Below are 17157 nucleotides of genomic sequence, written 5' to 3'. Positions count from 1 at the left end.
GAAACCCATCTTTTCTTTCTTTTGTTGTTTTAAAGAAGTGTATGGCTTTAAATCTCGTCCTGGTGCATATTTGCTAATGATGATTGCCCTTCATACCTAGCATTCTACAGAAGAGTAGGAAACCTCTTGAGGAAAGAACAGTCATTCAGGGGGCTGTCTGGAGTAGCTACTGATTCTTAATCCAAAGAGAGAGCAGCCCCCCTCAATCATTGTGCTCTGCTGGTGTGCCAATTTACTGACACAAGGGGACTGGAAGGCATAATGTTTCCTTGGGGCAGATGGCAGATCTGCATAATTCTTCTCTCTTCTTCAGTCATTCTGCATAAGGTATGCAGAGTACTGTATAGTAAGTCCAGTTGAAGAGAGAAAAACCCAACTTTTTAAAACTAAAAGCAAAGGAGGAAGATTCCCTAAGGTGATAAGTCCTCTTTTTATTGAAGAAAACCATGTTATTAATTGCTAGTTATATCTTTTCAAATGCTACCAAGAAGGCTATTATTAAAGCAAACCTTTAACTAGGGTTTTATACGAAAAACTGCTACTATGGTAAAAATATTACATGCTATTTAAGAGAAGTATTAAATACTTCTAAAACTAGCAGATTTTTGTTTTATTCTCCTAGTTTCTTAGCGGGGAAAAAAAAAACAGATGCATACTGAAAACTGCATCAAATAAATATAATTTCTTTTGTTGCTATAGATTCATCCTAAAAGAGCCACTTTTGCTCTCCATTTTTAATTCCATTTACCTCATCAATTAAGAAAGACAAGGTAATATAAAACAGTCCTTTTGAAAAGGACAGTGAAGGAATAAAATACCAGCACTGAAAAGAAGATCCGTACTTGGGGGGTGGGGTGGGGTGTGGATAGCCTATATACATTTGCCTTAAATATCTTAATTGCAACTGTCTAGTTCATATCCAGCAGAATAAATTTAAATAACATTGTCCAGAATAAGTGGCAGACATTTCTTTTCTCTGTCATCTGGCTAAGCAAGTTCTATATGAAATAGTGTAGTAAAATGGCTGCATGACCTCATCCATATTTACTGAAACTAGGGTGCCATATTTTTCACTTCTATGGCTTTTGAATGGGACTGTAAGAGCAGTAAATGTCTATGAAAGGCTACATACTTGCTCTTTTCTTTTTTAAATATTACACTGCTTGTTTTAGGATTCAAGAGCATACTACCATCTGTTAAATCAGATTGCACCCAAAGGAGATGACCTTGATGAATTGCACATTAAAATTGACTTTTCGGGATTTCATGTAAGTATCCAGAAAAGTAAAAATAGACTGGAATTATTGGAGACCTCTATGTATATATGCAACATCCTGGTTACAGGGCTGTCCCAGAATCCTCTTTTGCTTTGTAAAGCATGCAAAAGCTCAGATTCTTTAATGTCACAAAAGCTTTAAATGGGTAAAAACTTGAGTAAAGTTCCAGGGCACTGCTGAAACAGGATAATGCATCCTGCAGCATAAAATTTGGAGCTATGTTTTACTTGCAGTAGTGTCTAACTGTTTTTTATATTCAGTTGGGTCCTCCAACATGTATATTACAACATCCTGCTCAGTTCCGCTCTTCTGGAATTCAGACAAGGAAAAAGAGTAGACTTCACAAACCTTGTTATCCTTCCTCAAACTAAAGAGCATTCAGAAATGACATGTGAGCTCTTCCAGTAACCAGTAGGAAAGGAATGTGTGGCATCCATCAAGGTTTAAATTGTAAAGGGATAGAGGGTCTAAAACCAGCCTAGATAGATGTGAAAACACTTTTCTCTAAGCTGCTACATAATGCTTGTTGGAAGGATTATTCTGAGAATGCATTTGATACAAAATTGAACTGCATGTCTGAGATACAGATATCTATGTATCAATCAGAATCTTAAGTAGAATCTCATCATTCTTTATAATAATGAAAACTCACATGCAAAATTATGTTTGCTTACAAGCTTTAGTCCCCTCAAAATGCTTGATGAGGAGAGCTCCGTTTTGTTTGCTTTTATTTTGGAGTTTTTTGGGGGAGTGAAACAGGATAGTAGTTAATTTTTTCCATGTAATTTGCTACAGTTCATATAATCATGTTCTGTAATGGGTTATAAAGCAGTATCAGTAACAAGTAACAACTTTTGTTCTAGAGCAAGTTTCTGGTTGAGTGTACCAATGCTAAATTACTGACTCTTACTAAATTCTAACAGTAATTCAATTACTAACTCATTTCCCTATAAACAGTAACTCTTAGCATTGTGAAGATTAGACACAAAAAGTATATGCTTCATGGTTTTGAACACTGATTTTTTTCTATGTAGATTAATAATAAAGACTAATAAAAAAATAACACATAGGTTACCAACTTAAAATGATTCAGAGGCAAAAATACTAAAAGGAAAGCAAGGTAGTGGATTATCACATTCTGAAGCATTCAGACTCTTACTGAGGGTTTTGGGCATCATCTGTAATTACTCTGCTTGAGAATATCAGTTTAAAGCAATGGTGGTGAATCTTTGGCACATACAACAGAATATGCAGTGTGGGAATCAACAGCCTGGAAATGGAAATATAACCACTACACCTCTGGCTGCTACTGCTGTTGCTGTGATTCATGAGGAATGTTGTGCAGGCAGCCACAGAAGTGAAGGACAGAGAAAGTGGAAGGAAGATGGGAAGAAGGGAATTGTTATGGGCTGTTAGGAGCTAGCTCAGGCATTGGGGGAATGAGGGAGGAACTGACATGGGTCATTTAAAGATTTGCCAAACTGAAGATTCAGTAAAGAATGGAAACATGCTAGTATTCATTACAATTTTTTTTTTTTCTTTTAGGATAAAAATGACTTGAGGAGGGCTGAGTACATGCTTCAACAGGCAGATAAATTGGGCTGCAGACAGTTTGTAACTCCAGCTGATGTGGTTGCAGGCAACCCTAAACTCAATTTGGCTTTTGTTGCAAATCTCTTTAACACACATCCAGCCCTACACAAGCCTGACAATTCATCTTATGATCTCAATTTATTAGAAGGTACTCAACTTACTAAGCATACAGGAGACAAGAATATTAGTGATTTCTATTTAAGTATTCCTTCTAGGTTGTGATATAGGATCCCTGTGTGGTGGTCCCTGTGTTAACACCAGTGTATAGAGCTTTCTCACTAGCTTTCAATATAAGCCTGAGTAGAAATCCCTGTTACTGTGAATATTGTTCACTTGTGTTAGCGTGACCAAAGGATATTCCTGAATAACATTCTATCATTCATTTGCAGGAACTAAAACTGTCCTCTTACTCCCTTTCCAGTTTCCTGTGCTTCTCTCCTTACTGTTTATATTTATATAAATATTTATATTTGATGCACAAATTCTAGCTTTCCCTAATTTACAGTGCTATACTATGCAACTGTAATAGTCTTTTAAAGTACTTCTCACATATTGTGTTTATATATATGGGTATGTATGTGTATTAGTTTGTTGGCTTTTAAAACAGGAAACGAACAAACAAAAAGGCTTCTGTATCAGCAACCTATATTAATCTATTACATCAGCAACCTGTATAGATCCTAGTGTATCTGCAGGTTTGGACTTTAACTGTACAGTTCAGATCCCTAATGCTAGAGATAAAGGGATAATTGGTAGCAATCTTTGGCTGTTACCCTTTCTGTGGACCAGCTAATCTAGGATAATGAAATGGCTCCTGCCAGTGTATTTCACAGTTGTTCACTGATCTCAAAGGAATGGTGAGAATCAGGGGTGCCGCGCTGGGGAGAATCATCAGCAATGTTCACACATTCCTCTGCACTGCCTACTCCTGCCTTCCTCTTACTGTTCCTATCAGATTTCCTTTCCATCTAGGTGAGTCCATCTTCCTTTGCTCCTCTTTTTTTCATAATTTGTCTGCTCTGCTGCGTCCCTATGTCACAAATCTTTTATCCCTCAGACCACTCCTGTTTGAGGCTTCCTGCTCTTCTAGTTTCAGCTGGGTGCCAGCTGTGGTAGAGGTATCAGAGCACAGGAGGTAGTCTTCCCTTTTTAGCTGTGATATCCCTAGTCACTTCAGTCCCTGCTGTCCAGGACAAATGATTGAAGGAAAGGCCTACTCTTCCTCTGCTGCAATTTTGTTAGAAACGTATGCTCTTGGAAATGTATACAGGAGCTGTGTGGAGGTGGAATATGTTCAGTTCAGCTTCTCTGTTTGGAACATAAAGTTGCAAGTGTGACTTGAAATACTGAAAACTTGGTCTAATTTAGAAGAGTTTTCATTGGCGTGGCAAAAACCAGCTGAATTACTTTCTGAACTTTTGTAAAATATTTAGATGAGATCAAAGTCTCAGCTACAACAGTTTGTAAAGCTACAATCACCTGAATGCTAGATTACAATTTTGTAATGATAAATACTGGCCAAATTTAACTTACTGTTTATAGTATATATTTTAGAGATGGAGAATCATGCCAATGTTATCTGTTCAAAGGCAAGTAGACAACTCTCCTTTGCCCCCAAATAATAACTCCTGTGGTGACATGTAGATCTAAACCATCAAAATAGTAATTTCAGCCAAAAGACGATGTTGTTAATGGATTTTTCTGTTAATTTGTTTTATTTTTTCTATAAAATCCTGTGCTTTTACTGATGTTTTCTCAAGGTAGTGATACAAAATATAAGACATTCATTTCTTTATAGTTTCATCATAGATTGTCTGTTGAAATCTCACTCATAATTTATAATGCTTTCCTATTTTGCTTCATGAAATGCAGATTTGACCCCTCCTAATGTAGGTACTGTATTTAGTACTTTTCTGTACTCCATAAAAGTATTTATAATGCAATTTTTCTTCTTTTTTTTTTTTCTCCTAGTGTTTTAATCACCTCTGTCCTTTTCTGGTTGATTTTTGCATTGTTCTTGTATTTTTCTGTTGCTTTAATATGCCGTCATAAGTAAACGAGACAGGGAAAAAAAAACCCCAAAACCCAACAAAAAACCCCTACAGGTCTAACATGATGCATATAAAATGAGGGCAGGACTTGCAGTAAGTCAAATGCCATATAGTTCTTTCTGTGGGTTTAACCAGTAGGGGCTTTCCATGAACCAAGATGTAAAGTTCTGGGTATGTGTGGGTGAGTAGAGCTTTCTGAAAGTCTTCATTTTCATTCATAAATTCCATCTTTTCAGTGACTGTTCCACCCAAAGAGTATGATGTGGCTGTTCTTTTTGGCTTAAGACAATGAACACTGTGCATAAAATGGCACCTGCTCTGATAAGAAGTCTGGTGATGTGCACTTGTATACAGAGAGCATATCCCTCAAGTATACTGACATAACAAAATGAACATTTGATATTGTGTGGGGATGGAGGGGAGTCCTGACCTCAGTCAGTGAATGACCTTTAACTGAATATGCTGTTGCTCTGAGGAACCTTCTCACTTGTGGGGAAGGCAGCAGAGTTTGGAGTCTAAGTCACACAGAAAGCCGAGTTCTTGGGGGGAGGAAGAGAAGGACTTCTGTCCACCCATGTTTCCTCCAGTGTAGATGTCCTCTGCTGCTGGCAGCCTTCAAGGCTGTTACCATGAGAGGGTTAACTACTTCCACTCAGACCAGCTGAACTTGGGGTGCAAATTGCATCTTGAGCTCTGTTGCCTTTCAGAGAGGATCGTAGGTATCTGGAGCCCTTTGGATTCTTGACCCCATCCCTATGGCTACTCCCCACTCAGTTCCATAGTATAATATCTCAAAGAAAGAGATGGCAATAAGTATAAAGGATGCTACCAAATTTGCTCCTCTCTCTTTTGTGTAGCTCTGCCCCCTTTCTGCAGTTTTCCAATGATTTTGGCAATCTGCTGCACCACTCAGCAGAAGATATGCTCCTGATAGGATCACAAGGTATATTTTGAATAAAAGAGTAGAGAGAAAAAATTGGTCAGTTCTCAGCCATCTGGAAAACTTACGAACGCTTATGTGTTGCATGATAAAGGAATTTGTTTAGAGTGGCATATTAAATATATTATACTGGGTTTAGTTCCTGGATTCCTGCTATCCAAAAGGGTGCTGCTCCACTTGCATGTTCTTGCTCCTGCTTGGCTACTTTGGATTCTTTCAACACTGTTAAGCATGCATTTTAAAATTCTTGGTCTGACTGCAGTTGCTGAGTATCTTGTTTTGTAGCTACACTTCGTTTAGTAAGAGTTCATTAAATAATCTTGTTACTGTGTTTGCAATGGACAAGTGTTCCTAAAAGCACTTTGCCGTCAGTATTATAGGCATTGCAAACCAACTCAAAGCTCAGTAAGCCTAACAGCTTCAGAAAAGAAAAAAATCAAAAGGGACTTGCTTCAAAATACTGTAACATCTTAAGTTTATAAACTCTAAATTATATATCATGCTTGTATTTTGATTGTATCTTTTTTATGGAAAACCACTGATATTTTTAATAACTGTCATAAAATGTGATTCTTTGTTGTCTTTTGAATTCTGTTATGGGAGGAAATAGGTGAAACAAAGCTGACTGCCTGAAGACCTTGCAGAATAGTATTTTTCTTTGTTTCAGCATATATTCATCAGTGACTGTTTGGTAATTTTTACAAGTAAATCTTTCAAACAAATACTAGTTTGAATTATATATGAAAGACCTCAATTTAGAAAAACAATATATCAATAGGATGAGTGTAATCTATTTCATAATAATTGGAAAGAAAAGTAACTGGTAAGCTGGCTGAAACTTTTAAAATGAAATTTATTCTGTTGGAAAATGTCAGTTACAGCTGAAATTTCTGAATTTAATTTTTTTATAAATATACTGAAGTCCAGAGCTTTTTGTATAAGAAGGGAAGAGACCTAGATTAAAATTGTAACCTCTGTCTAAAAATCGATGTTATGACATAGGTCTATTTCATGGAAAAATAATATTTAAGAGGTCTTCTTTCTATTCTAGTGAGAAATACATGTTTATACAGTAGCTTCATTTTGCAAAAACATTAATTGTTCTGTAGTCAACATAGAACTGCAGTACTAAATGAGACAGTTTTCATGCTACATAAACTTCATTAGACAAACTCAGTACCATTAGGCTCTAAGGAACAAATGAAAAAAGCAAAGAAAAATCTGAGATTTTTATGTGTTTCAGTCCTGGGAAATCTGTTCTTTTGTTGTCTGGGGAGGTTTTCTCTCTCCTTAATGTCTTTTCTGTTTTCTTAACTGTGGATTATCAACCCAGGGGAACAAAGCAGTGAGGTTATTCCAAGCTCACATGTTCAGGCTAAATATGTTCTTAAATGCTCTTCTTTGATGTAAGAGAAAACAGCTTATGCAGCACTGATTCACATGCAATTGGCCACAGATGCATTGTTAAAATTTAGGTAATGTTGTATGTAGAAAATTAATGTTATTGCTGCAAACTGTAACTTTATAGAGAAAGAGCCTTAGTCTAGGAACTCGTGATTACAATAGATAAAAGCAATCTAAGTCAGGACAGTGAACGGAGGGGTTAGTTTTTTTCCCCTGCTGAATTTTCTGCATTTCTCATAAGCAGCATGCTAGTTAAAACTGCAAGAATAACTAGCCCCCTTGGCAGTATAAATACCTTCAGAAATTTAACCAATACAATACTGCCTTGCTAAGTCTCCAGTGTTAAAAACTAAAAAGGTGAAATCTGTTGCTTTGGGGACAACCTTCACAAATGAATACTGGGAACTTCTGTGTGGAGAGAAGTGGAGCTGTAATTTCTGGAGTTTGATGCAATTGCAGTAAGTGTGTTAGTACTAACTTTTAATAAAAATATGCCATTTCAAACAGATTCAAAGATACTATTGAATGCAATGTCCACTGATTTTGGTTTTAGGAAATTATTATTAATCATCACTATTTTCTCCATGATACATTAATTATCTAAAATATGACCAACAAACTGTCTATTTCTATATTTTATCAAACTGTATTTACACAGAAAAATATAGTCTAATAGTACTCCCTGTAGTGCCTCTGGCCTTGTGCCCAGAACTGAGGGTCTCTGAATTTGATAGGATTGCCTTGGCTTATTAGCCAGTAGAGACTACTGTTAGGGAAAAGATGAACTTATTGGGGGGAGGGGCATGAGAGTCATTTCAACATTGCTTATTAACGTGTTTTCTCCAATAATTTATATAGAATTATATTTGTCACTGTAGGAGAAAGTAATGAAGAAAGGACTTTCAGAAACTGGATGAATTCACTGGGTGTAAACCCATATGTTAATCACTTATACAGGTAAGGCTTTTTTTTTTTTTTTTTTTCCTTAAACAATACTTTCATTTCCCTTGGATGACAGGGGAAGAAGGGAAGAAGAAAGGGAAGTTGTATTTCTGCTGGAATAGTGATTTCCAGGTTTCCACACAATGTGATAGGAACTTCAAAACTGGTCTGTAGAACAGCATTAAGCAGTATCTGACTCAGATGTTCTACTCATGATCTAGAAATAGTAGAAAACCTAAAAAGTTTTCATGTGTTCCTGTCACTCACTTGTACTTTGATTTACATTTTCTAAGAAGGTGAGATAATTAGGTTTTATAACGTAAGATTTTTATTTTGTCTCGTGACAGATGAAATGACTGCAAACCTATTAAAACAGTAATGTAATTCTAAACTGTAAGAGAGGATAGATGTCTGCTGAGTAGACTGTAGGAATCTATGCAGTGTGATATTCCCTCAAAACAAAGGGTGCTTTAGCATGCTTTTTAGATGCTTCTGATCACTTTCAAATTGTGCCAGCAGTTAATTCAAATCCTATCAATAAAGGATGGGATGCAGGGAGCAACTGGGAACATCTGCTTGCATGTATGCTTGCTGTTAGGTTTCATTGTTTCTGTTTTCTGACCTCTGTAAAGTGATACCATCTGTAGATAGCTTAACGTGGAGAATTTCATTTAGGAAGTAGCTGAAGAGGATTATCAGGAATGCAATTTATAATGGAAAAATAATACTTTTTCTAATACTCTTTTTTCACTAGATAAACATATTGGTTTTGATTATTCTTTAGCATCTGTAGGTGCAGATAAAGCATGAGTATTTAACAATTTGGAAAGTCCTGAGGAAACAAAAACTAGATCAATAAATGAAAACTCTTTAGCTAGATGTTTCATCTATGCCTACCCTATGAAAGCAATTGTTTAATTAAAGTTGGTGAAGCCAGTGGCTGTGCTTACTTCACTGAGATATGTGGAAATAATGAAATTAAACATACAGTTTAATGTAAATAATTGCAGAACTCAAGCAATAGGTTATAGGCCAGTTTCTCCACAGAACGACACAAATTTTTATTTGTTTTTCAGCATCTTAATTACACTTCAAGAAGTCTCAAGTATTTAACATTTTCATTGTGAATACGAGCTTTTATACTTACAAACGTTGTTTTACTCTGGTTTAGTGACCTCTCTGATGCTTTAATAATCTTCCAATTGTATGATATGGCTCGTGTGCCAGTTGACTGGAACCACATCAACAAACCTCCTTATCCATTACTCGGTGGTAATATGAAAAAGGTGGGTGGATACTCTGTAATACAGTCCAGTTTCACTGTCTCCCATTGTGCTATTTGTAGTAATTTGGGTTGTCTAGATTTGCGTGCTACTGAGACAGTCCTCGCAAAACAAAAAGGGAAAAAAATATCTTCCAGGTGTTGTCCCAAGGAAAAAATAGCAGTTATAGCATACATCACTTTAGTTTCTAAATGTGGACACATTTTGGCAATATTTAATTTAGTGTCTAATTAGGGTATATAAGTAAAAGTTTCAGGCCTGACACTGCTATCGTTGCCTGATGCTCTTATACTGTGAGGTGTTTCCCCACAAAGCAGTTTTATATGCTGCCAGAATTTGTGCAAGACTTGCAGAATCCAAACTTTCAGTTAGTTTTGTGATCATTATTAAGCTAGAATTGTAGAGGAAAAAAAAAATTACTGTCTGTTTAAGAACAACACATTTCAATATTTTTCCAAATTCAGTTTTCATGTAAGTATATATTACTTTGTTGACTTCAGTGGAAGTGAACTTGGGTTTCTCCAGTGTGAAAAAAGATAATCGTTGGAATCTTGCATACTTGCATTTATGGTAAAAACTGTGTTATTTTAATCACAGTGTAGAAAGGCTAGAAATCTTTCTTTAGCTCCAAATGTCACCATAGGTAGCAATAGGCCAAAGTAATTCAAAATACACATAGTTTATAGATCTGTATTATAGAAATATTAAGGTGTTTTCATTATTTGCACACAAATTTTATGTTTAGATTGAGAATTGCAATTATGCAGTAGAACTCGGGAAGACAAAAGCCAAATTCTCACTGGTTGGTATTGCTGGACACGATCTAAATGAGGGTAATCCAACTCTGACTTTGGCTTTGGTATGGCAGCTGATGAGAAGGTAAGATAAGCACAGTATATGATAGATGTGTGTGTATATATGTGTCTGTGTACATGTGTATATGTGTGTGTTTCTTTATATCAAGGCAAATTAAAGCTAGTGTTCAGTTCACCCAACAGGTATTTTACAGAGCCATCTCTATATCCCTCGTCTCCAAGACAAACTTTTATACGTTAGTTTTGTAGTTTTACATACCGTGTAGTGATTGAAACCACAATAGTGTGTATGTGTACACATCCATTTAGAGACAATTAAAACCTTATATACTAAAAACTGTGATTAAAATTATAAATCCTGCAGCAAGTAAAAAGAGCACAACTTATTTCATGTTGATTCCATGTATCTTTCTCCAAGTAGAGAGTAATTTAATGTGGTTTAACCCCAGCTGGCAACTAAGCACCACACAGCTGCTCCCTCACTCCTCCCCACCCTGTTAGAATGGGGAGGAGAATTGGGGGGGGGAGTAAAACTCATGGGTTGAGATAAGAGCAGTTTAATAATTGAACTAAAATTTAATAATAATTATTGTAATAAAAAGGAACATAAAAAAACAAAAGAGGGAAATAAACCCCCAAAAAACCAAGTGATGCACAATGCAATTGCCTACCACTCGCTAACTGATGTCCAGCCAGTCCCCGAGCAGCAATCGGCACCTCCCAGCCAACTCCCCCCAGTTTATATACTGAACATGACGCTATATGGTATGGAATATCACTTTGGCTGGTTTGGGTCAGCTGTCCTGGCTATGCTCCCTCCCAGCTTCTGGTACACCTGCTTGCTGGCAGAGCATGGAAACTGAGAAGTCCTTAACTTAGGATGAGAACTACTTAGCAACAACTAAAACATGAATGTGTTATCAACATTCTCACACTAAATCCAAAATACAGTGCTGTGCCAGCTACTAGGAAGAAAATTAACTCTGCTGCAGCTGAAAGCAGGACATTTAAATATTTGTAAGATCAAAAAAGAAGAATAGAAAGAGGTGACATATGCTGTAGAAGTTAAAACGGGAAGAAATTTTTAGGCCATCACAGCTATAGTAATGTAACTGTCATAAAATCAAAATCTTGCTAGTGCACTGAGTAGGGAAAAAGTATATTAAATTAATTTCAATAAAGAGTGTTTTATTGCAAATATTTTCCGCAAGTGAACTTTCTTACACCTACCCCAAAACACTCAATGCTTTTTGTTTCTCAGACTGTTGTGACTCAGTTTTCAAGGTGACTTGGATGGTAGGCAGCCATTTAAGCTTATAAAGTAAAATTAATGGTGATGTGCTGAGTAAAACAAATATATGAAGAAGATGTAACTGAAAATTATGAGGTTTGGGATGTTATTCTTGCAACAACCAAAAAAGTGATTTAAAGTACTAAATAGTTTATAATGTAAGAGTACCTTGTGAGGATGAATACTTGGCATTGTCACTGTGCTGAAGTAATAATTTACTTTTGCTTGTAGCTTTGTACTGGTAGCAGAGTCGAGTTCTGCCACTCACTTTAACTCAGACTCTTATTTTCTTTATTAAAGGTATACTTTGAATGTACTATCAGACCTTGGAGAGGGGGAAAAAGTAAATGATGAAATTATTATTAAGTGGGTGAATGAGACACTTGCAAAAGCAAATAAGAAAACTTCAATTACAAGTTTCAAGGTAATCAAATTAATTTACTTTTTTTCTTTCCACATACAATCAGATCTGGGACTTTTAACCTGATCTGTTAACAATTGGCTTTAACAGTGGCTCTCCCATCAGCTAGCATAATTGTATAAGGAAATATTTCTGACGTTCTGTGAATCTTCAAAAGTATTTTACAAGTCTATTAATAAGAAACAAAAAGAAATTATAATTTCTGCTGTAAGATTCAAAACAAAACAAAAAAAACCCAACAACAAAAAGGCTGAACTTTCAAAGGGGCTTCTGTCTGAAGTTACCAATGTTTGGGCATGGCATGTCATATATCTTCCAAATTTTTGGATATAGGCACTCTCATGGTTGTACAAACACGAAGAACAATTTTGGAAAGACTCGGGGGGTAGGGGGGTATTGGTGTGGAAATCGCCATTTTTAATAACAGCTGGTCAAAAGGATGTACTTGTGCGTGGCAGAGCCAGGAGAGGGAGCCCCAGGTAACCAGCTACATCTTTTGTCTTCATTGGCACTGCTGATGTGTAGCAGACCTGTACAAAACAGGAGCTTTTCCCATTCAGCAGATATGAACAAATTGATAAAGGAGCTTTCCTTTCACATTTTTAAAGTGTTAAACACGAAGTCATACGTATGTCAGGTGTGTCATGCTGTGTGAATCTCATTCTTCAGAAACGGTAGATTAATAATTGCACTTGCATGCAAATACAACATTCTTATACAGGTTCATTGTATATGCTGAAACAGTTATGTCTGTGGTTCACAACAGAAACATCAGAACCTAGCAAGTTAAATATTTGAGAGTTCACTGTGTTATGAAATTGAATTAGTTAAGCATTAAGCAAAAGGTAATATGAAATATTTTTTTTGAAAAAATATTTCATTTTTACTCTAGAAGGTGACTTAGGTCTTCATCTTCTTAAAAAGGATTACTGCTTCTCTTATTTCTACATAATAATGGTGGTATAAATAAGTTGAAAGTACGAAGATAATCTGTCCCAACATCTTCCTTTTGGTATGCCTGTGATTTGGGGGGGGGCATAGGTTGTGTTTTTAAGGTAATTCCACTGATAGTAGACAAATAAAGATAAGGAGATACTGATGTAAAGTGACATTGTTCAGTATACCTTTTTTCCTACTGATTTTTTACAATATTCACATATATATTGTCTTTTACAATTTTAATTTATTTCTGTATTTTGGGGTTACTGCAGCAAGCAGATGGTGTAGCAGAGAAAGCAGAGGTCACTGGTATTTATTGTGGACTATGATAGCAAAGTTCTATTGAATTGCCATTAGTTCAAACAATAAAAATGGCAAAGGTGTGGGTTTCGGCTTACAGTCTTGGGGAGATACTCCATGCATTCAATGTCTTCAAGCAGATTTATATTACTATTTTTAAGTGTATAATTAATGTGGTGGCTCTGTGGGACTTCACTGAATTTGAAATTATAGTTCTGGCCTGGTGGCAAAGGCGGGCATGTCACACGGCTTATGTGCTGAGCCCCTGCAGGAGCAGAGCCAGCCTCACGGGCACTGTCTGCTGACTCTTGGTTTGACCTCATCAGCTCTTCATCTGCCCTAACAGTTGGGAAGAAATAACAGCAGCGATAGCGCTTGCCGTTTTAAGAATAGAGGAAAACACATGTCCATGTATTAAATACAAACCACAGACTGCTCGCACTAGCTCAGAATACCCTCTGAGTTGAAAAATGATAAAAAGTGTGAGCCATAAACTACTGCAGAAAATAGTTCTGTTGCAAGAAAAGGCGAAAAATAAAAGTAGTTGGGGAATTTAAATACCTTTTTGTTGTCCTGAAGTCTGGTCCTTGGACTTCTTTCAAAGTTCCCTGCCTTCCTTAGGGAAGGGGGGGAGTTTCTTTCATTAAATAAATTGAAACCATTTGTGTAATAGTAGTTCACTGAGTGTGAACCTTATTTTGGTTGTGGAAAAGAACATTAGACCTCATAAAGGGGAGGAAAAACCTTCACGCAGTTAAGTAACAAAACACACTGCAATCTTTCAGTAGGTATGTAAGATGTGCTGTAGGGTTTTTTGCATTGTGAAGATGGAATAATCAAAGCAAATTTCTTACACTAATCTTTTGAGTCTTTTCTTTTAGGACAGATCAATTAGCACTAGTTTACCTGTCCTAGATTTAATAGATGCCATTGCACCAAAAGCAGTTCGTCCAGAAATGGTCAAGAGAGAAGATCTTTCTTACCAAGACAAACTGAATAATGCTAAGTAAGTTTTTAATACATGCTTTGTATTTTCCTAAAGTGCAGGAAATGCATGAATTTATGGTGTAATGAATGATTTACTGATTTGTTAACAGAGAGGGATTACGCTAATATTAGTTGATTTGTTTCAAATGGAATATATGATAAATTCTAATATTCTAGAGCTATTTTTCTAGTGTATTTAAAATATGGACTCACATTCACGGCTGATATGACCTACCACCACTGCACTGCGATTGGCTTATTAATAGCCTGTCATAACCCGTACTGTTTTTGACAAAAATACATGCTTTGATAACCAGTAGCAAAACATCTGCCAATACAATTGCTAATACGTGCTTTCTTCACAACAATGTCCATTTTCTTGTAAAGTGTAAGTACTGACTTAACAGGCATATCCTGCTATTAAAATCTTGTTGCTGTGAATCTTGGCACACTAGTAGATGCAAGGAAAATAACAAAATTTATTTTCTCTTGTTTTCCAAGGTATGCCATTTCAGTTGCTCGAAAAATTGGTGCTCGTATATACGCTCTCCCAGATGATCTGGTTGAAGTGAAGCCAAAAATGGTGATGACAGTGTTTGCATGTTTGATGGGAAGAGGACTGAACAAAATAAAATAATCAAGACGTAATATAATTTTCTGCCATGTTAAGCACGATGAATGCCTCGTGGTTTACAGAGTTCTGAAGCTTACCATAAAATGAGAAAATTCGTATGCACAAATATACTCATGTTTTAATAATGTGTTTATATTAGTTAAAGTTTTATTTAATTTCATAACACATTGATTATTTATGGGTAATATTGTTTTCAGAGTATGTTCATTACTAAATTAACATCACAGATTTACTGCTTTAAAAAAAACCAACACTATACTTATCAAGCTTCACTTGTATTAGTTTCCATAGGATTGTAAGAATCTGCATCATTTTACATATCTTATTTCAGGACTTACTGTGAAGCGTTGTTTGATTTTTGTGGGTGTTATATACATGTAGTCATAAAAGTTTCAAGGTGCATTCCAATCCTATTATATTACTCTTAACTGCACAGAGGTTATCATCCTTGCCTTACTCTTTGAGAGCTTAACTCCTGTTGAAGCCAATGAGAGTCTTGTCATTGACTTCAGTGAGAGCAAGTGAAGGCCTATGACGATGTCTGGAAACTAATGAATACTGATAAAGTTGATGAAAGGTTTTTGTGGCAATAATCTTTAAATATATGTAGTAGTTTTGTTCTGTTACTGAGCAGGAACTTTTACGGTGTGTGTCTTAAAAAAACAGCAAATAGTAATCAGAAATATAATCATGTCATTATTAGGTCTTCATACACGTTAGCTTTTGCAGTTGGACTAAACATTTGATTTTTTTTTAATTTTTCATAAAATATTGTATAAGAAAACAATAAAGAGCTGGCTAGTCCAGTTTGGGTTTTCACATGATGTATTGCATTTCCTTATAGATTATTGCTTTGATTTTCCTAAAGTGTATATCATGTGTACAGAGGCTTTGTCTAGAAAGACTGGTGTATTGTCTGGATGAGATGAAGTCCATAATTATTTTCTTACTAATTTTAAAGTATTTGTACTTTTTTCTCTGCAGCTGTAAATTTTCACTAAACATGCTGGAGCTGGACATTTAATAAAGTTGTTACCAGAAGCCAAACAGTAAGAAAGAAAGAAAACTAAATAAAAATGAAAGATTATTTTTTTTCAAAGTACAAAGCTGCTACTTTCTCTCTAAGCTCCTGAAAACAGTCCTAAGTGTGGCATGATGAGTGAGCAGTTGGACTAAGCTTTACATCTTCAGTATCTTGCATAACATATTAACAGACAGAAGATGCATCCATTTAGATTCTATTATATAAGGGAATACTGGTAGTTGAAAGAATTAAGTGCTTGGATTTAGATCCATTTGTCTCTTGTTTACTGGTTTGTGTTGTCTGGGCAAGAATAAATTATTAATATTTGATAGTCACCTGGTTTCTATTCCCAGTTCCAAAGGATGACCGAGTGTTGTACAGAATTTGAGTTCTTTACCCTGATTCTGGAGACAAAAAGATAGGCTAAATTGAGGCTTACCTAATCTCTATGCTGCAAGAATAAATGATCTCTTCTTGAGATACGCAGTTCTAAACTACTGTACTTACCTGCCCAGGCACTTGGCAACTTACTCTCTAAGGGTCAGTATTTCCTGTTCCATCACCTATTGCTGTAGTGTTTTGTTCCCTTTAGGAAAAAATCTGCTGCAATTATGCGGCTCAGTACTTATGTCCAGAATTACTCTAAACTTGCTTTGACCACATTGAAAGGGGTTTTCAGAGGCAACCATCTCATGCTTCTCAACATAAAAGTTTGACATACAAGTTAGGAGCTGCATGTTGAAGGATAAATTACAGCTAACATCATCTGAAAAGAATTGTCTTCTCAGAGTGTTTGTTTTGAAGAATGCAAGTGTTAACAGAATTTTTCTAAAGGAGATTAAAAAACCAGTGAGTCGGACTTTCAGCTGAAGTCAGTAAAGCTATGAACTCTGGTTCTGTGCCTCCACATGCTGCAAACATACGCTTAAGGAACTAAGTGCTGAGTTCTTGTGTATCATACTAGAGTAACGCACAAAAAATGAGTTTGGTAATTCATATAACGTAAATGTATTTTTGAAGTTTAAGGACACGATGGTAGGTAATTTTAACATGAAAAGGGAAATACATATGATTTCTTAAAGTATTCACAGAAGAGGAAAGTGAATGAAAGACAGTTTAATAAGTATGCGGAAGGTGGTGCCCTCAGCAGCCGCCTGCTGCAGCGCTCGCGGGGCCGTACAACCTGATGCTGGGGTAAGCAAGGCCGCAGCCACTCTAACAGCTGGGAGAAAAACAGATTTAAGGGAAAACGCAGA

At 36.1% G+C, this 17157-nt stretch overlaps 1 protein-coding gene across 1 annotated transcript in view; it reads left to right on the top strand.

The window, feature by feature from the left end:
* PLS1 (plastin 1) overlaps positions 1-15918 on the top strand; it is a 50178-nt gene extending 34260 nt beyond the window's left edge. The window contains exons 10-17 of the mRNA XM_075033251.1: positions 1173-1268; positions 2823-3018; positions 8144-8222; positions 9379-9493; positions 10236-10369; positions 11897-12020; positions 14138-14262; positions 14745-15918. Coding sequence (XP_074889352.1) covers positions 1173-1268; positions 2823-3018; positions 8144-8222; positions 9379-9493; positions 10236-10369; positions 11897-12020; positions 14138-14262; positions 14745-14880 — 1005 coding nt within the window. The 3' untranslated portion in view covers positions 14881-15918. The remainder of the gene's footprint in view (positions 1-1172; positions 1269-2822; positions 3019-8143; positions 8223-9378; positions 9494-10235; positions 10370-11896; positions 12021-14137; positions 14263-14744) is intronic.
* The last annotated feature ends 1239 nt before the right edge of the window (positions 15919-17157 follow it).

The sequence above is a fragment of the Buteo buteo genome, chromosome 7 (genome assembly GCF_964188355.1).
Source record: "Buteo buteo chromosome 7, bButBut1.hap1.1, whole genome shotgun sequence".
NCBI classification, from domain to species: domain Eukaryota; kingdom Metazoa; phylum Chordata; class Aves; order Accipitriformes; family Accipitridae; genus Buteo; species Buteo buteo.
The sequence above is the reverse complement of the archived record's forward strand: the minus strand, read 5'-3'. Positions and strand labels throughout refer to the sequence as shown.